The sequence below is a fragment of the Saimiri boliviensis genome, chromosome 4 (genome assembly GCF_048565385.1).
Source record: "Saimiri boliviensis isolate mSaiBol1 chromosome 4, mSaiBol1.pri, whole genome shotgun sequence".
Classification (NCBI taxonomy): Eukaryota; Metazoa; Chordata; class Mammalia; order Primates; family Cebidae; genus Saimiri; species Saimiri boliviensis.
The window spans coordinates 25,491,092-25,513,076 of NC_133452.1; the positions used below are offsets into that span (position 1 = coordinate 25,491,092).

Genomic DNA, 21,985 nt, shown 5'->3' on the forward strand with positions numbered 1-21,985 from the left:
ACAAGAATATGAAAAAAATGCTCAACATCACTAATGATTAGGGTAATGCAAATCAAAACCATGATGTGATACCACCTTTCACCTGTATGAATGCCTACAATCAAAAAATCAAAAAACAACAGATGTTGCCAAGGATGCAGTGAAAAGGGAACACTTCTACACTGCTGGTAGAAATGTGAACTAGTACAACCACTATGGAATACAGCATGGAGCTTCCTTAAACAACTAAAAGTAGAACTACCATTAAATCCAACAATAATCCCCCTACTGGGCATCTACCCAGAGGAAAAGAAGTCATTACATGAAAAAGACACTTGCACACATGTGTTTATAGCAGAACAATCTGCAATTGCAAAATTATGAAACCCCCAATGCCCATCAATCAATGAGTGAATAAAGAAACTGTGGTATGTATATGTGGTGTGGAATACTATTCAGCCATAAAAAGGAACAAAATAATGCCATTTGCAGCAACCTGGATGAAACTGGAGACCATTATTCTAAGTGAAGTAACTCGGAAATTGCCAACCAAACATCGTATGTTCTGACTCCTAAGTGGGAGCTAAGCTGTGGGGATGCAAAGGCACTTGACACAATGGACTTTGGAGACTGGGGGGTGATGGGGGAGGGTGGGAGTGGGGTGAGGGATACAATTCTAAAATTTGGTACAATGTATACTGCTTGGGTGATGGGTGCAACAAAATCTCACTGAGTCACCACTAAGAAACATACTCATGTACAAACACCACCTGTTTCCCCAAAAACCTATGGAAATAAAGTAAATAAATAAAAAGCTCTGACTCCACATGCATACCAGGCAAGGTCTGAAGGCCAGCTCAGGAAACAATACAGCTTATTCTACGTATACACAACTGGCAATACAGTAGAATGTTAGAAGAACATAGTCCCTCAAAAGACAGGCTTCCATGGAACTAGTGTGAGGTGCTGGTAATGGCACTGATACTGATAATGTAATGGTAAATAACACCAAATTTCCTTTGTTCAATATATATAAAAAAGAGGCAGCTACACTGCTCCTTCTCTTCCCTTAGGGCGTCTCCTTAAAACAAAATAGGCCCAATTTTTTGGTCAGGAAATAGATAAATCCAGTCTCCAGTTTTCCAAGGTCACTTAAACACAGTTGTTCAGGAGGTGGACGAGAGACCATCACAAGGCACATCTAGTTGTCTCTCACAGAGACAAATGTTCATTGTTCTTTCTCCCACTTTACTGCATATTTGTGTGAAATTCTGCGAAGAATTTGTAGTCTTTAGCCAATTGTCTGCATGCACTTAACCAGACATAATTGTAAACTGTCATTTCTCTGTATTCTAGGTTGGTACCCAGGGGCTCCAGTGTTGGCAGAGTTTTTTATTTCTCCAACAGATAATAACAACAACAACAAAAAAAACAGTCAGCTTTCCCCCAAGTCTGACTCCCCTCATGGCTGGTGGATGGCCACCTGTGGTGACTGCAGCTAAAAGCTTCCCAGGCCAGGTAAAGCTGGAAATGGGTCCAGTGTCTCCTTGCTTTGTGTTATAGAGAGAACTTCTCTCTCCTCAACAACCACCTCTCAGCAATCCGCTCTTGATGGCTTACTGACCATCCTGGCATATGCCCCCACTTCCCTGTACCACCAGAGCCCATCTCTGAAGCCAGAGATGGTGGTGTCACAGGAGGCTAAATGGAGAAGCACAAGGAAGGTGGTACCGCTCACTTCTTCGGTGAAGGGTGAAAAGTCACTTCCTCTTAGCTGACCAATTCTAAACTGATCATCAATTACAAAGACAACCAAATTTGCTTCACAATTATGAATACCAATAGGCCGAATCAAAATCCTTTATTAAATACTCAATATGTACAAAGCACAGCATATTAAATAATACTTCACAGTTTTAATCTCAATCCCTTGCTTTTAGTTTTAAACAAGGTGAAGTTCATTTTGCAAGTATAATTTTGAGACAAAAATCAAATTTTAAAAAATCAAATTGAATAAAAACAAAACAAACAGCAGCAACAAGACAGCTTGCATTAAGTACAGCCCAAGTATATCTGGAAGCTGGTGTTTAAGAATATGGAGCATATTTTTTGTTTGCATTTTAGAGTAAGTAGTGAATAGATACAAATCCACATTTCTTTTTAAAGAACCACTTGAATGTGTCCTAAAATAACCAGTTGAGTTGCCAAACGTATACTCATGAAATAAACCAATGGCAGACCCAATGTTCAACTCTTCAAGTTCAAGCCTCTACTATAGGTGATATTTATCTTCACACAGGAAGCCTGTCAGCCTTTTTATAGTACTAAAGAGAAGACTGAACATCTGGAGGTGGAAAAGGGCTGGGCCTGCTTTTATTGCATCTCCTGTACAAATCTCCCTTCACGACTTTTCCCACTCCCTATTTTAGTGATCATTAACTTCCAACATGAAAACAGTAGAAAAGCAATATCTAAAAGCAATGTCTCACTGTCTCCTAAAGGAAAGCATCTTAATAGCTCTCCATATTGAAATCCATAAAAAATACTTCCTAGCTTTCCTCTCTTAAGTTCTATCAATTTGAATTTCAAGTTTGGAACTGTAACTTACATGAAAACTTGGCTCATCTGTGTCTTAGAAAAGAGAAAAGCAGAAATTGACACAAACTCAAGTTCAGCATTTTAAAGTTTGCATATTTTCTACCTAACCTTTATTTGTGAAGCCTCTTTAGAGAACCGTCTCACCAAATTGATAAAAGAACTTCTGCAATTTGTATGTTTTCAGCTCTGCTGGATGAGCAGCTTTGAAAGTCAGCCAAAGAAAATGCAAGCTCAAAGTCAGAACAAATTTCCCAACAGGAAAGCAATGAAGCCTTTGCTGCCTCCCTTGGGAGACCAGCTGGCTAACAAACCAGAGGCTCTGAAATGTAGAAGGGGCATAACACTCAAGTCGTACACGCTACCCAGTGGAAGAACATGGGCTTAATGAGTCAATGCTTTTCCCTTTTCTGTTCGTATGAATGGCATAGATCAAGACTATCACAAATTCGAGGTACCTGATAGGGTTTTTATTTTGCATTCCTAAGTAATTATCTCCTATACATTTCACAGCAATGCCTCAATACTTCTTCATGATATAAGACAGGTAGTAATGATCGATTGTGGCCAGGCACAGTAGCTCACGCCTGTAATCCCAGCAGTTTGTGAGTCCTAGGCTAGAGGATCACAAAGTCAGAAGTTTGAGATCAGCCTGGCCAATATGGAGATAACCCTGTCTCTACTAAAAATAAAAAAAACTCAGCCATGCATGGTGGCAGGCACCTGTAGTTCCAGCTACTTGGGAGGCTAAGGCAGGAGAATCTCCTGAACCCAGGAGGCAGTGGTTACAGTCTCAAAAAGAGAAAGAGAAAAAAAAAGACAGTCTTTAAAAAATAATGATGAATTGTATTTTATGGCTATAGAAATGTAGACCAAGTGACCTGAAAAAATTGACTAATAATTTGCCTGAGGTCATAAATAAATGAGCAGGACATCCAGGAATAAACATTTAATTTCCTAATTTTTAGCTTTTTTTAGATAATCACTTTTTCTGAGCTCTTCATAACTTTTATAAATCCCAACTCCATAATTTACACTATGACTTCTCAGGATACTTGAATTCCAAAGCACTTTATACTCTATGATATGTTAACAAGAATTTGCAGCAAAAAGGATATATATTTAGAGTAAGCACTGTCTTGGCTACTGTATATTCATATACAGTTACAAATGAAAAGCTGGTTTTAGACTGATATTACTCAATATTCTCAAGTTATTTACCAAATCCCTTATCAAGAGGGTAAGAGTGCAAATTAGTTCAACCACTGTGGAAGACAGTATGGCAATTCCTCAAGGAGCTAGAAATAAAAATTCCATTTGACCCAGGAAGCCTGTTACTGGGTATATACCCAAAGGATGATAAATCAATCTATTATAAAGATATATGCACACATATGTTCATTGCAACACTGTTTACAATAGCAAAGACCTGGAACCAACCCAAATGCCCATCAATGATAGACTGGATAAAGAAAACATGGCACATACATGCCATGGAATACTATGCAGTCACAAAAAAAAGGATGAGTTCATGTTCTTCATAGGGACATGGATGAATTTGGAAACCATCATTCTCAGCAAACTGACACAAGAAGAGAAAACCAAACACCACATGCTCTCACTCATAGGCGGGTGTTTAACAATGAGAACACGTGGACACAGGGAGGGGAGCATCACACACTGGAGTGTGTTGGCGGGGACTAGGCGAAGGAGAGAGGGGAGAGGAGAGGTTGAGGAGGGATAACATGGGGCGAAATGCTAGACATAGGTGATGGGGGCTGGAGGCAGCAAACCACCTTGCCATGTGTGTACCTGTGCAACAGTCCTGCATGGTCTGCACTTTAGCTTCTGCACCTCAGAACCTAAAGTACAATTTAAAAAAAAATTAAACTGGCTTTTAAGTATCATTTTCTTTCATAGTGAATTTAGCTGTTAGATCCTATGTGAAGAATTGTATTGGGTAAATAAAAAAATAATATGCCTTAAGTCCAAGTGGTTATTTACCAATCACTGCAGCAAAACTCCAAGAAATCAGGCAAATAGGGAAAGTTTGAATAGTTGGATTTGTTTATTTTTGTGAATAATTCAGCAAAAGCCCTGACGCATTGTATTGATACCCAGGACATAGCACAATTCATGCCATGTTGCACTCCACCCTAAACTCTACTCCTTTGTCCTTCCAGTACAACCATCCCCAAGTGGCTCATGAACATATGGAGTAAGGCGTATTCAAGGTAGGTCTATGTCATTGTCATTTATTAAGCCTAGAAATACTTTATTAGGTACCTACTAAATGCCAAAATTATGCCAATGAGCAAATAGACAGTCCCTGTACCCACGGAACTTCCGCCTACCTAGGAAAGGAGACTGGCAACTATTTAAATGACAGTTACGGCAATTGCTTCAAATCATAACACTTTGAGAGTACGGAGCTTATCTACCGTAGGCTGGGAACTCAGAAAAGAGATCCTTGAGAAAGCCACATTTAAGCTCAGGCAAGAAGGAAGGGTAGGAGCTGGCCAGGAAGAGGCAGAGGAAGGAGTGTGTGCAAAGGCCAGGGAGGGCCCATAGGGATGGTAAGCACAGACAACGTGGCTGGAGCATAATGCGGGAGCGAGAGTAAAGTAAAATTAGGAGTAGACTGGGGAGGCAGCTATTTAGAGCCTTAAAAGTCAAATAAGACCAAACATCATACTACATACCTAAAATATGCACAATTTTAATTTTTAATTTTTTTTAAAAAAAGGACAATGGGCAACCAATGAAAGAGCTTACAAAAGAGAAAAAGGTATTCAGGTTTACCTTTTAGGAACACTGTGGCTGCTCTCTTGAAAATAGAAAGGGAGGCCAAGTGTGGTGGCTCATGCCTGTAATCCCAGCACTTTGGAAGGCCGAGGCAGGCAGATCATTTGAGGTCAGGAGTTTGAGACCAGCCCGGCCAACATGACGAAACCCCTTCCCTACTAAAAATACTCTACTAAAAATTAGCCAGGTGTGGTGGCACGCACCAGTATCCCAGCTACTAGGGAGGGTGAGGCAGGAGAATTGCTGGAACCTGGGAGGTGGAGGCTGCAGTAACCCAAGATTGCACCACTGCACTGCAGACTGGGTGACAGAGCAAGACTGCGTCTCGGGGGGCGGGGGGAAGGAAGAGAAGATGGAGCAGGTGGAGCATGGAACGGAAGAACCAATTAGCAGATTATCACAGTGGTCCATGTATTCAAGGATAATTTTCAAACAAGGTAAAGTCATGACTCTCAAACCAATGTGATAATAATGTGTGTCAAAGACTCTAATTCATTCATTCATTAATGAGGGACCCAGTAAGGTGTTACAACCAGTTCAAAGGAAAATTTTTAAAAACACGTTTTATACAAGAAAAAGGAAAACTGAAACAGATTTGCACTAGATGCAAATACTGGTCTATCCAAGGAACAATAATTAATTGCTTTCCAAATAATTTTCATGTTTATGGATAAGAATCATTTGCATTGTTACCTACTTTCCACAACTTACACAGTTGTAAAGTAGCTCAAAATAATTCAAAGCAGAAATAATTCAGATGCCTGAGCTAACAGGACACCCACTATTCTTTATTACCCATTATAAAGTCTCTCACCATTTTTTTTAATACCAATAACAATGACTTGGAAAAGAGAGGTGTCACTAAAAATGTATTCCAAATTGTAAGCAAACAATTTGGAATATATGTAGGTATTGGAATTCGTAAGACTCGGTGTTTGACTGAGATTTTTGATGAGGAGGAGGCCACAAGGGAAACAGCCACACAAATGTCTGTTTTAAGACAAATTCCTAAAAGGCAGAAGATTCCATCAGTGTCTGTTTGGATTTCTCAGCACAGGGGCCCTATTGCTCTGTTTAGGGACCCACACTTTAGGGAAATAGTGGACCCAATGAAAAATTCTATTTTAAAGCCCACCACAATGTACCAAAAAACATGGAAAAATGAAACAGAATTCATTTGCTTCAATGGGATTTTTGTTTCTTGTTCTAGCCCCTGCATTACCTAGTAATGCCAGGCATGCATACAGCCTTTCCCCAGCTCAGCAAGGGTTAAGCCACATGGGAGTCTGAGGAAATCTCCCAGTCTAGAAATCCATTACTCCCTCTTCCACTATCCCCAACTGGAAGCAATCCAACTTAGGGTCTTAAGACAGACAAAAGAAAGAAAAAACAATGTGGATATGTAGTGTCACTGCCATGAGCCTCCCATCTCCAGATAGTCATCATTTCTCAGGTAAGTTCCTTCCAGGTTGATTTCTTGTTAGATGAAATTAAAGTTGTCAGCGTCATTGCACTTTTGGTAGTTTTTCTCCAAACACCATCTCCAAACGCTAACATAGAAGCTTTTTAGCTAAAAAGCTTCTGAGTTAGTTTCCGTAACTATAACTTTTACCATAAATGATAAAAATTACCAAGTCTATTCTAGTATCTTGGCAAGAAATATAAACATCCCAGGGCAAACAATTTACATGGGACTTAAAGCCCCCATTTAGATTACAAAATAATAGACATTATAAATGTACAAATTTAAATATCAAGTTCCTTTAATAAACTAGTCTGCTACAACCAGATTTTACTTTATTCAAGGTCTTTTTAGAGATGTACTGAGAAATTTCCTTTCAATTATCCTTTCTCAATTGTCATCTCTCTTCCTCTGCAAACCCTTCCCATGTCCCATTACTGCCTATTTCTCTCCATTTTCATAAGTAGGTACAAAGTAATTTACCCGGTTTCAAATGCTTTACAAACTTAGGTCTATGAAGTCTACAATCCTTTCAAAACAATCTTCAAAATTAGTTCTAAGGCAATTCTTCCCCAAAGACTAAATTAAGCTGCTAAAAACTGCTTCACTTCTTCTATCTAAACAATTACCGTGTTATCCTCATGAATAATCAGGATGAATAATCTTACTTATATGAGCAATCATGAGACCACTGGAATAAAACACCTCATATCCAGACTCCCAGTTGCTAAAACTACATTCTCTGGAAAATGGTCCCATGCAGATGAATAGTTCAAAAGTTTTTATTAATGTCAAACCCGAGATGCACATATGTTACCTCTGTCTCTGGAGTAAAACAAATTAAAATTTACCAAAACACACCTGCATCTGCTTTGGAATAATCCTACACATATAAAACTGCCAATTACGCAAGCACCTTTGTGCTCTAATTCTCTATATTTTTAACCCTTCTGTCAAAGTCAGTTTCCACATTCCTTACATACTCACAGGCAAGATAAAATATGCCTCAAGATAAACTTGTAAAGCCTAAGAGGCAGTGAAATCAAATAATCAACTATAAATACTGGGATGTGGAGCACTTTTTAAACTATGCTGCTACTTGAAGTAACCTTAAGATATCCTCACTTTTCCCCAAGAAATACCATCGTTTGTCTCCCTGACCTTTACAACTACCTCAAACAGGAAATTTTGAAGAGCAACTCTTAAATAAAATAGCTTTTATATTATTTAAAAGATCACAACAGTGTTTCTCTGAGAAACCTCTGTTTTTCATCTTGCTATACTAGAGTCCTACACAATCCGTTCCCCTAAAAACTCTCCTCCCACCTCGGGCTTAGTGCACAAAATTCCAACACCAATAACTAATAGATAATCATATTAGACCAGATTTGAAAATAACACTGCCAATTCCTCTCTTCAGCATGCTCTGCCCCTAAGAAAAACCATTGATCAAAGCAATGATTACGCTCTAAATGTTTAGAAATGCTAAGAACAGATCTTTGGGAGGAAATTAACAAAGTACACAAGAAAAGAAAACCCAAAAGGCAGATAAATATTATTAGCCACATCCACAAGAATAAAAATCCATAAATACTTTTGACAGGGTAGAAAGACTGCCTGAATGATAACATTTGGTTTTAACCAGGCAAAATTAAATTATCATCCTCTTACCTAAGTGAACACAAAAATTTTCCCAATGATATGCTCATTTCCTAGATGTACCCAGGATTCACAGAATCGAAAGCAGCTCACTGTTGCCTTAGATATCTGGAGAAGGCCAGGCAAAAGTCAGTAACATCACATAAACTATATACACAAGAATTTCCATTTAAACATATTTTAGAAGAGAATAAAAGAAGAATAAATGTATCTGCATACTCAGAAGACTTCTGCTAGGTGACATTTCCTGGGGAAAATTCACTGCACTTCCAACCAAACTCCTTCAATCAGAAAGAGGCATCTGAACCATCAAAGTTTTTGAAAGTCTCGGTTACCTTTGAAAATCGAGCGTTTATCCATTTGGTAAAGGTTTTCTTCTGTACATCATTGTGTTCATCTGTGGGATGGAAAAAGAAAGAGAAGGAAGAAGTATGAGAGTCTGTACCTTTATTAAAGCACCAAATAAGGTTATCTCTATCCTGGGGAGTTTAAAATAGTCCTATTAGTAGAGCTCATGAAGCACAATGATGTGCAGCTAATCCAGAATGTGATGACTGCCCAGTTCATTTATGGAGCCCAACACTGCCTACAACAGAGGGAAGCTCAGGCGTCTTTCCCAAGAAACCAGGCTGTCTCCTCCAAAGCCCCGGAGTCTGCCATCAGGTGACCAAATCCAGGTTTATGGGATCGAATCAGGGCCTTACTTTCCAGCTACTATGCATAACACTTTCTGCTACATTTTGTTTAAGTAAAAGTTCAGCATAATCAAGATGTCAGCATGTTGAAAACAATAATTAAAGTTATCCATCAAGAACTCAGGAATCCGTGACTTCCTCCCTCTTCATACTGGTCCTCCACCCTCTAGAATGATACTATAAGGTTTACGGTCAATCCTGTAACCCATTTTCCTGTAGTAAGATTGACATAAGATTTTAATAATCTTGATCTATACAAACTTTTATGGGCAGAAAAATCAGAAGAATTTAAAACCATTACCAATTTTGATTTTGATTACAAATTCATTTTCCAGGTCATAAAAAAATCAAAAGTTACCTTAAAAGACTGACCACCTAGAACTTTTTAAAGATGGGTCAAAGGATTTGGTTAGCCAAAAGGAGGCCATGTGGCTAACAAAAAGAGCAAATAGACAGTGTCCCAATCCATTTATGGTGTGACCTTGCATCATTATAATGTCTCCTAGCCTCACAGTTCTCATCTGTAAAATGGGGATAAATAACACCTAGCTCATAAGGGTATTTTGAAGGTTAGTGAATACAAATGAAAAGCACTTGATGAAGAGCTGGTGTTCAGCTCGTTGTTATAATGATTATAGTGAAAGTGTGAGCAAGGTAGATAAATAAATATGCATTGGATCTCTTCAAATCATATTCTCTTCCATCACTTTCCAATTTTCAATTAAAGTCAGTAAAAGAGTCATTTTTGGCTTAAAGCCTACAAAGCACCATTTTGACAATCTCTGTAAGTTGTTCAGAAAGCTGTCCAAGGAGTAACTGCACCCGTGCAGAAAGCTGTGGCTCCATCCATATGTGTGTCCTGCCTCCTGTGCCACGTTTCATATTGCCAGGCTGCCTCTCACATCGGAACAGCAAAACAGTAATGGAGGAGACCCAGGTGTGCTCGGCCCTCCAGCGCCAATTCCACATTAAATACAGATCTGCTCATGAACCTCTACTAGGATCATTGGAGATTCACCTACTACTTCATCCAGTGTGTAGTCTTTTGCCCTTACCCTCTTATGGGAGAAGAGTTTGTAATTAAAAGGTCATTCCCAGAATAAATATAGCAGCAGCTTCAGAAAAAAAAAAAAATTCACTTTTACAAATCCATAAAGGTAATTGGAGACCCACTCCAAGACACTAAGGGAGCAACTGGCATAGAAAACAAAACTGCTGTTTAAGAAACTCCTTGATGTTAATGGTGCTGAGAGGTGACCTTCTCTCAAGAAAGGACAGCAAAGACAGTAACAACCCCTATTTCAAGCTTTATATTATCTGACCAAGGTCACATAAGCCATTTATTAACCAAGAGAACTTGCTTACACACTGAATGTCTGAGCCTTTATCACCTTCACATCCAAGATGGACACAGCTGAGATTATACTCAGAATACAAGGCTACCAGCACACATCAACCAAAGAAGGCGCTATACCAGCCTCACCAAAATGAATTTCATATTAAATATCAGTGTTCATGGCATTTAGAAAATCCAATTATTTGTGCCACTAGCTTAAAAAGGATCTACTTTTATAAATCTTGTTATATTCACTTTTATTTAATCCCATGAATAAAACATACAGAAAGATCATAAATAAGTACTAAGCTATCTTTTGATAACATTCACACAACTTAAGAATTTGAGGCCTTAAAAATGGAAAAAATTCTAAGAGAGAAATCTTACCACATTTTACATTTTCTTAACCTATTCTAGAGCATTTAACTTTCTTATTTCAAAAACATATTAAAATATCTAATACTATGTAGGTTTCTCCCCAGATATATATTACCTTATCAGATGATAATAATCTTTCCATTTTATCTCAAATACAATGAAATCAAATTTATGGATTCCCATTCTTATGTTTATAAGAATGAATAAGATCATGTTTCAACAATAGTCTTTATTTTACGGGTCAAATCAATGTCAGATTATGAATCTAAGTACCAGATAAGTTATTTGTCTTTAAACAATAAATTTTCTAACAACCAAATGTTTCAAAAATACTTCAAAGTTTATAAACACACATCTGCATTCAATTTCTTGATGCAGTTAAACATGGGGAAATGGGGGGTACATATTTCAAAGACTAGTTTGCATTTTCCTTTTTACAGACACACACACATACTTATTTTCTACTAGACAGGAATTCAGTAAAAGAACAAGAATTTGCCTGTGGCTTTTCAATTAAGAGACTGAAATGTAATAAATCTGACACACTTACTAACCTCCACATCACAACAACTAAGATGAACAATCTTGGCCCAGATCTTGGGCAGGTAAAAATAAACTAGCAAACTGGTAATAGGACAACTAAAAATCCGTCATGCTATTCTGATCAGCCATTTTGTCTGCCTAAAAATTTATACAGAACTTCCACAGTCTCAAATTAGTCCCATCTTCATTATCAAGTCAATTCGTTATTTTAACTTCTCCAAAACAAAAACAGGTAAGCATACAACAAACTTGCAACTTGATTATAAATATACATGTATAATATTAAATGAATAAGTATAAGTTACACTGAATATACACCTTCTCTAAATGTATTCTTTCAAGTTTCCGAATTCAAACTAGTGTTTTCCTTACATTTGAATTTTTGAAAACCATTTCGTTTCTGGAAGCCTTTGCTGGCTTAGCAAATCTTATCCATTAATGACCTTTCTCCATTAGGGGGATGAACACGAGACTGAATTAGAAGAAGAAAAATGTGTTAAATCCCTTAAGGCTGCTTTTCCAAATTCTTCCTCTAAATATTTTGCTCTTCTTAAAATGCTTTTGACATGCTCACACAGATCCAAAGAGACCTTTGCTGCTGCCTCGCCTGGAATTTTATTTCTGTGATAGGTTAAAAAAAAGTAAAGCAAGGCACATCAACAAAACTGCTTGATAAATCTTCAAGAAAACTGGTGTAAAAGTGTTTTCACTTTACCAGCTCAAATGCATTTCGAAAACTGTTTTAGCAGAAGGTAACAACAAATCTCAATTTAAATCCTAAACTGAAAATGTGGCAGAGAAATTAGGAGTTGTTTCCCCTATAAAAGCACACAAATCACCTCTAAGACTCTACTGTTATCAGAGAGAAAGCATCATCCTCTAGTACACCTTTCAAAGCAATTTAAGAGTGTCCAATTGGCTGGCACTAACCTAATATGAGTTCCATAAAGTGCAGCTATTCAGAAAAGAAGCACCTAGACCTTTAACCAAGAAAGAAATGTCTTGCTGGATGATTTCAAACTTGGATTGATTTTATTAGGGCCTCTTTGACCAACACAAAATTTAACACACCCTCGAAAGCCAATTTCTCATTAGCAAAGATGATTATTTTGGAAGCCAAAAAAGCATTTCAGACCACACTCTCATTTCCTCTTTTTGTGGGCCCTACATGTGAATCACCCTAAATATCAGTCTGCCACTCAAACTTAGTTATGCCATTACATTATCCTGTTTCATCATAGCCAATTCACTGGTCTCTGAACAACACTAATTATTTATTCAAACAATATGTGTTAAAATGTCAAATGGAAATCATAAATATTATATAATAATCTGTAAAATATTATAAATATGTAGGCAAAGAAGCAAAGCCACGGGAGACAGAGCGCTGTCATACAGAGTGTTTAACCTCCCTGAGTTGCCGTCAAAATCTGACATCTTCAGAGAACCTAAAAAAAGCTAAAATTAAAAACGTAGTCTTCAGAATTGTCAAAACTACCTAAGCATACAAGAAGTTTAGATAGTTAACATTTCAAATGATATTTCTGCGAGTTTGCCACATTTCAACATTGAAGTTATTAAAGCTAAAAACCTCATTTAAAACAGACTTTCACTTCACTCTGCAAAATGCTAAAAACAAGTTGATTTTTTTTTTAATGATATACTTTGCTTTAGTTTACGGTAAACTGGATACATGGGGAATGAATCTGATGGGTAATAACAATACAAGTGGACCACATCTTCCCAAGATGCTGTGCCACCTCGCTGACTATTAAACCTGTGAAGCCGAAGCCGTTAGAGTCTCATTTCTTCTGAGAGAAGAAACCCTCAGGGCGGTGGGCTATTTCTGGTATTTCCTCAGTCCCAGAGACTCGCACTTAATGCTCTCTCCAGCTGTTCCTCTTCTTTCAGTCCTGCTGTGTATATATCATAGTTCCTGGGTGCTTCTTCGTAATAACCTGCCCTGCCTCACAGATGATGATCCTGATATCCAGACTGGCCTGAACAATTGAAGCAGTATCACTGTCCTGGATAACCAATAATTAGAGGGAAAAAATGCCTGCATATGCTTCTATGATATTCTTCAGAGGCTCCTGAATATGCATTAATACAATAAGAAACCCAGCCAGATGCCCAGCGAAGGAAGTCCCTGGTGAGAATAGATGAAAAGGCACAAGTGTGGCCCAACAAGCAAATCCGTTGAGTACAAGGAAGCCCAAAATGTTGACGAAGCCTCCAGGGCAATGATGGTTGTTAAGAACCTTGAAAGTAAACAAAACTCCTGGGAAAATCTAAAGCACAGTTCCTTCCAAAGCCAGGTTCATCCAAACATTAGAGCCGGTACACCACCCCGGGGAGTAGGGAAAATGTGATGACGGCACAGGTAAACCATCTGCTTCTCAGACTTCTTTCCAGATTATTCCTTTCCAGAGCACAGATGCCAAATTGAAATACAATCGTCAATCATCAGCAATGGTGAGCGGGAGAGAGCAGGCAATGCTGCCAGTCTTTTTTGCTGGTAACTTTCTCCGCCCTAAGGCAGGGAGAGGTAGAAATGGCAGAAGTGAGAAGGAAAAAGAAAATAACTCCACTTGTCAAAGGAGGAGCCTGAGGCAGAAGTTAAATGAACTGTCCTGCATCACCCACGCAGCGAATGCTGGGCCACAAACAGAACCCGGTCTAACTGACTATGGAGCCTGTGTTCAGTGCATTTTCATGAAGGAGGAGGTTAAACAGAGTTTAATGGAAAAAAGAAGGCCATAAAATATATCTTGAAAAATAGATACTAAGTATGGTTCATGCAAAGATGGGAAGGGCATTTCTAAACAGAATAAGCCTAATCAATACCTCTTCATTTCAGCCTCAGACTCAACATCTGACAAAAAAAGAGTATGTTTAATATAATTGTGTATCTACAAGAAAACACAGAGGGTTATAACATATAATGATGTCGAAATAAGGCTAAGATAATCCAAATTTCAGGAAGTTTTCAATCTTGAAAACTGTATTCATAAAAAAGAAGAAGGGGATGGAGTTAAAATATATGCTGTAAAAATGTTCTTGAAAGAATATAGAGATTGTTTGAAAAAAAGTCAACCTCCTTAAGCAAGCACATGCTGTGCTAGCATGACCCAATGACCCATCCACTCCGCCCAAAACTGAAGGCAATTAGGGAGCCCTGGGATTCTGGAACATCTATAGCCACATGTGGACTGCATTTGGAATTTACACCATTTTCAGCATCAGAAGGACTTATTTGTTCCAGCTGAGAACCAACTTAACCCACCAAAACTATCCACCTTACTATTACGGAGCCACAGAGGATAGGAGCAGGAAGTATATAAAAGAATGCCTGACTGGATCCTGTCCTGTGACCAGAGAGGTCAGGGGCTTAGCCCCCATGACACCAAGTTGGATGGTGCCGTAAGTCAAATCCGGATCCATGTCTCCTTACCCAGCTCTCCTCCTACTAACAAGACTGCCTCTTTTTTAAAAACTATTTTATGGAGGTATAAAATTCACCTACCATACAATTCACCCATACACCTACCATACAACTCACCTGCCATACAATTTACCCATTTAAATTCACCTTTAATATAATTCATCCATTTAAAGTTTATAATTCAATCATTTTTGGCATACTAATAGATTTTTTAATTGTGGTAAAAAATATATAACAACATTTATGATTTTAGCCATTTTAAATCATACAGTTCAGTGGCATTAGTTATATCTACAATGTTATACAACCATAACCATTATCTATTCCCAAAACTTTTTCATCACACTAAACAGAAACCCTGCAATCACTAAGCAATATGTCCCTACTCCTGCCAACCCCTGGTAGTAGCTAATCTACTTTCAGTCTCTATGCATTTGCCTATTTTAGATATGTTATATCTAAAGTATTGGAATCATACAATATTTGTCCTTTTGGGTCTGGTTTATTTCACTTAGCACAATGTTTTCAACATTATGTAATGTACACAACATCCATGTTGTAGCTTGTATTGGAAGTGCATTCTTTTTTAAGGGTAAAAAGTTTTGCATTGCATGTATAATCTACAGTTTCTTTATCTATTACTCTAAAGACAAACACTAGCTGATCACTTTTTGACTATTAAGTGCCATGCTGCAGTGAACACTGGTGTACAAGTATCTGTTTCAGTTCCCAATTTCAGTTCCTTTGGATATAGATGTAGGAGTGAAATTGTTAGGTTAATACATGGTAATTCCATGTTTCAATTTTTGAGGAACCAATAAACTATTTCCCATAGTGGCTGCATCATTTATACTTTCACCATAATGCGTGAGAGTTCCAATTTCTCCATATCCTCACTAACATTTGTTACTTTCCTTTTTTAAAAAAATGTATAGTCGCCCTAGTTTAAGGCTGACTTTTAAAAACATAGAAACTACCAAACAAAACCCCCAACTTAGAGACATCCTGAAGACTTCCTGAATGAGTTCAAGTTTAACAGCATGCAAACCTTAACCCCAGTAGCTGGGGTTCAGAAATTGCTTTTTTCACATTTAATCCATGCAATATTGCCAAATAATTGGTCTACTCTTGAAAGAATTATTTTCAGAATTAAATGTAACCATTAATTCCTGACCAACATCTAAATTTATTTACTTCTTAACCTATTTTCTTTTCAACAAACTCAAGCTTTAATGTTTTACTACTTTTGCTTTCTAGAGCTGCTAAACTTAACCTGAAAGACTGTTTCTAAGATTTAACAGGCATCTAACACTATTTGACATTTTTCCTCTAGAAATATATTTTGAAAAAAAAAAACTCACCATCTTTTCTATCAACCATATTATACGTGTTGCAAATGCAGAAAAACAGATTCCATTTATGGAGCTAGAGACTGCAAACCTTACATATAAACACTTCACTTTGGATTTTTTGTCCTGGAATGAATATTTTCATTAAAATTGCTTGAAATGTCATAGAACAAGGAGAGATTATTTAGGAGACTGAATTAGTCATAGCTATATGGGTCACTGTCATGAAGAGAAAAGAGAAAACTATTTTTTAAATTGATTGACACAGGGCTAAACTAACTTATAAAAGAAAATTTCTACAAAACTAAATTCTTCTATTATCAAATAAACATCTATTATGTTCTACAGTCTACAAAAATCGCAAGAAAAAACAACTATTTCATTAACATATAATTCTAGATGTATAAGCCTGAAAAAAAAGTGGGGAAAATATTTTGAATGTAAAAACCATTCCAGTGACTTAACCTTCAGACTTTCTCACAAGTTCTACTTGTCAAAATAGCAACAAAAATATGTCCTTGCAAGACTGCTAAGTATTCAAATAATATTTTTCTCATTTTAATTACTTTACTTCTTTTATTATGTTCCCCATGTAATGACAGATATTCCTTATAAATTTATAGAATGAAACAATGTAATATCCAAGAAACAGCAATTTTCAAACAAAATAATGGAGAAAATATCCAAAGAAAAAGAGAACAATACTTTAAGTACCCAAATATCTCCCTCTATGCCCATGCAGAAATGCTATGATTTTCTATAGAGCTAATATTGGAAACATTTCACTGTATGTCATGTGTCTCCTAGGATCATGACACTGGGTCATCATAGTCAAATAAAAACTACATTGTGAAATAATACATATTGATATGGTTTGTCTGTGTCCTCACCCAAATCCCATTTTGAACTGTAACTCCCATAATTCCCATGTGTAATGGAAGAAACCCCATGGGAGATAATGGAAGGATGGGGGTGGTTCCTCCCATACAGTTCTTATGGTAAGTCTTATGAATAAGTCTCATGAGATCTGATGGTTTTATAAGGGGTTTCCCCTTTCATTATGCTCTTATTCTCTCGTGCCTGCTGCCATGAAAGACAACCCTTTGCTCTCCTTTCATCTTCCACCATAATTGTGAGACCTGCCCAGCCACGTGGAACTGTGAGTCCAATAAACATCTTTTTCTTTATAAATCACCCAGTCTCTGGTATGTCTTTATTACTAGCAAAAAAAAAAAAAAAGACTAATACACATATATATTCCTATATATGATAATTCAATAATAAATTGAAAAGCATCAAGCAGTGAATGAGCATTGTAAAAGCCAATTATAACATTCTGAAGCCAACAATCCAGTGAATCAAAACGACTAGCAATACAGTTTGTCTTGCTTCCTTACTTCAACTTAGTCCTCTGTGTGTCGGGGCCCATACAACACCTTGAGATAGACAAGACCCAGGCAACAAAAACCCACATAAGCTTAAGCACTGGTCTTTCAATTCTGCTAGACAAGAGAGTCCCTAGGTAGCATTAAAAAACAATGCAACCATAAGAAACTCATGGGTCAAAGAGAAAGTGTCTCCAGCTCATCAGGATTAGACACCTGCAAAAGTTTAGATAACCTTAAGGGCCACAGTGAACATCCCCTCAAACAGAGCTGCCAAGCATTCTTTACTACACCCCATCATTTGGAGAATATTTGGGGCTAAGACTCTCCCCCTCTTTTTCCCTCTTCGTTTTCAGAACCCACCTCCTTCTGCCTGTTCTACTTTTCTGAACATTCAAAACTCCCTCCATCACTGAATATTCTTTTTTAACACCCTTCTCTGGACCGGTCGTGACACAGGCAGCCATTTTGGAATTCTCAGCCACAAAGCCTGCCTGGCTGCACCAGTCTGGGCCCCCTGCAGCAATCCAAGCACTGCATGGGTCTCTTTCTACCATTTCTCTTCTGGATTGTCTTTTTGCATCTTTTCTTTCTCTTCTTAAACCTTCCTATATAACGTCTATAATATACTTTAGAGGATTTCAACAGACAAAGCGTAATATGCTTGTGTTAAACTAGTTTTAAGTAAGTATCTTCAAACATTCTTGCTCATAAACTTCTAAAAGAATTTGCACATGCACATTTTTAAGTTGACAACTGATGTTTACCATAAATTTAAATCGTTAAAAAGATGTAATTTCTAGCATAGTGTTAAGGAGTTGAAATTTATCTCATTCAATGAATAGAAAATGCCTCCTCTGGTACCTAATTGGCAAAACTAGTCCTCACTGTCAAATTAATCAGCCAAAGCAGATTTATTTTCTGACAAGGGTAGTCTGACTTGGTTTTGGATTTTAAAACCATGTTACAGGTGTTTGCAAATAACATCTCACTTCAGAATTCTCAAAGATAGAGGGATGGATGGATGGATGAATGGATGGATGGATGGATAGACAGCAGCTGGACACAAAGCCTTGCCCTGGATGCAATAAGGCACGAGCCATTTAAAAATTTTTTAAAGGAGTACTCTTTGTTTTGCATTCTTAAATTGTCCTCTTGTTTGATGCCTCAGAGCAATGCAGCACAGTAAAATTCGGGGAGAGTGAGAGGTATGACTTTCTTTTATAAAGTGGAAAAGAGGAATTATGAAAGGAAAGCCAAAAAAGGAGACAGCTAGGATGCTGTCTTGGGTGCCTTAACCACCAGAAAATCTTGCCATGGTCAGAGTAAGACACACATAAACCAGTGTGCAAACCACACTGGAGGCTCACGTTTGTCCCAACCCAGGACAACATTCCAGAGAAGTTCAGTTGTGATTTAATCAGAAATGCTGAACTCCAGAGTGGACCACTACAAAGGCATCAGTTATCTTTATTTTAATCAACAACAGAGACTAATTAATCTAACAAATGTGAGAAATGTGCTTCTATTGTGACTTAATAATTGTCATAATTGGAATATTAGAAATATCCTTCCACTGGTGAGTTCAGTGTCATTCAATGAACAAGGATTGGTCAGATATTTTCTAGACATGCCCCACCATTGATTAAACAGGATATAAAAATCTAGTAAGTCTGGGCATCTGGGGAGCCAGATCCCTAAAGGTCATATGTTTGGCCATTGGCTGGAGGACTTTAGTTATCTGTTGGTGATTATAAGACTAAATCCTCTCCCTCAGACAGCATTATCTAATAAAAACAAATGCACATCACATACAAAATTTTAAAATTTATACCAGCTACTTTAAAAAACAAGTAAAATGAATTTTTAGTAATATATGCTATTTAACCCAATATCACCAAGACAGTATCATTTCAGCATACACTAAACCTTTTTAAACATCTTGAAAAGATATTTTATAGTCTTTTTTTCTTACTGAGCCTTTGAAATCCAGTGTGTATTTTACATTTACAGCATCACCTCAATTCAGACTAGCTACAGTTCAGGAACTCAGCAGCCAATGCACTGAACTACACAGCTCTAGAATGTTGTTGCATTTACTTTAACTATGACCTTCAAAAGGACACAGAGCTGGAGCTTACCAACTTTACAATAGAGGCTGCATGAACTGTTTTTCGAGCCTACTTGCTAATAATAATTGCTTAATGAATGCCAATGTTCATGGCAAGGTCTGGTCTGAAATTTGCCTTTATTATGACCCTTACAGTAGGACAGTGGCACTGGGAGCTAATATTACCAATCAAAATAAAGCAAAAATTATAATTATGCCTCATCAAATTGGCTTAGGTCATTTTGTAAGACTTCTTGTCCAACGAATGGACATAAAAGAACTGAGGCCAGGTAAGTCGCTCATACCTATAATCTCAGCCCTTTAGGAGGCCATGGAGGGAGGATCTCTTGAGCCCAGGAGTTCAAGATCAGCCTGAGTAACATAGGGAGATTCTGTCACAAAAAAATCAAAACAAGTAGCCAGGTGTGGCAGTACATGCCTGTAGTACCACCTATTTAGGAGGCTGAAGTGTGAGGATTGCTTGAGCCCAAGAGTTGGAGGCTGCAGGGAATCATGAATGCACCACTGCATTCCAGCCTAGGTGGCTGAGCAAGACCTTGTGTCAAAGAAAAGAAAGAACTGGGAATATTTCCAACTCTTTGTTATGTTTGTTGTTTTAAGTTTTGTATTTTCTAGTCATTTAGTGAAAAGTAGTTGTACAACTATTCGTGAAAAGCATCGTACAAAGAATTAGTAACATTTACAGAGCATCTACTGTATGTTACTCCCAAAAGAGATCCAGATGTTGCTTTCAAGGAAGTTATGGTCCAGTGGCCTGAGGTGGGCAGGGAAGGGACTAAGATAACAGAAAATTATAACTAATATATCAGGTAAGGATACATTCATAAATTCATAGAAAAATACTTCTTGATGGGCATGAGAAGGGGATCAAGGAAACACTTGAGGAACAGGTTGTATTTGAGCTAGGCCTTGAATTACTATGATTTGAGATAAGTAAAAATGGTTAGAAAAGGCATCTGTAGGAGAGAGAACAGCTGCAGCAAAGTCCTAAAAACATGATGCGGACACAACCGTGAGGAGGTTCCTTTGGCTGGATAGTTTGTGATCAGACTTGTGATGCCACTGAATTTTGGAAACAGGCTGCAGTTAAATGGCAGAGGACTTTGAAGACCACAGCAAGGGGTTAAATGAGCAGGCAATGTGGGCCACTGGCTTTTCCTGAGCAAGAGCGTGACATGATCAGAAGGGTGCTTTAGTGAGATTAACATGAAAAATGGACTCATGGGGAGGGACGCTGGAGGAAAGTAAGCCAGTCTGGGCTTATTAAATTGCCTGTTCTAGACATCAGAGAGCCTAGAGGAGTAATGAGACTAGAAAGGAGGAGGATGCAGTAGGTACTGAATTGAAGAGAGAAGGTCGCTGCTGGGACTTGGGGAGACCTCCTGCCTCCCATTCTATTCTCAATTAGACTCTATGGCTCTTAAGCGACAAAAGTTTATGTATTAGTCTTTTGTCTCACATATTTACCATTTATTTGTAATGACAGCACTTAAAATCTGCTCTTTATGCAATTTTCAAGTATAAACTATGTTGCTATCAATTATAATCATCGAGAGATCTTGATGGCTTAGGTCATTTTAAGGTATTTATAATGAATATGTAAAGACGAAAAATTGAAGGATTTTCACAATGTATTAAAGGATAATAAAGCAAGTCATTAAAGAATATACACAGTGCTTCATTTATACATATGTGTACATATGACAGAAAGCCAGGAGCCAAAATATTAGCACTGTGTCTGTAAGTTAGAAGATTCTGAGAGACTCTTATGTTCTATTGTTAGCCATATTTTCTGTTTTCAATAAATACGTAATACTTTCTGTAACATTTTTTTCTTTAATGTACCCATCTTGTAAGAGCTGTATTTTTCTTCACTTTAATGAGGACAAGTAGGAAAGGAACAGAATTTGTCAACCAAAAAAATAAACTTGGCTAACACAAGGTCTGTCTGTCTGCGGGTCTGTCTACTTTGGTGGAGAATGGTGAGAATAAGGGCGACTTCTGCCTATCTGTAATTACATGCAGACAGGAAGGATATGGGAGGAAGGAGATACTATAGATGCCAACATTCACCCAAAACCAAAAAGGGCTCCCAAATCCCAAACGATGGGAGAGAGAAAGGCATCAGGAGCTAAGCTCCTAAACTGGATAAAGCCCACATATTTCTAAAAGTGAAACTTGCCAAGGTACATTGCTTTATTTGCACCTGCCTGCTCAGTGACT

General features: G+C 37.7%; 1 protein-coding gene and 1 pseudogene across 12 annotated transcripts in view; both read right to left on the bottom strand.

Annotated features, from left to right (window-relative positions):
• UTRN (utrophin) overlaps positions 1-21,985 on the bottom strand; it is a 589,012-nt gene that overhangs the window by 451,823 nt on the left and 115,204 nt on the right. For all 12 annotated transcript variants that reach the window (XM_074397323.1, XM_074397322.1, XM_074397326.1 and 9 more), the window contains one exon: positions 8,836-8,897. In XM_074397323.1, the coding sequence (XP_074253424.1) occupies positions 8,836-8,897 (62 nt within the window). The remainder of the gene's footprint in view (positions 1-8,835; positions 8,898-21,985) is intronic.
• Positions 8,906-13,896, bottom strand: LOC141584100 (rhomboid-related protein 4 pseudogene; annotated as a pseudogene).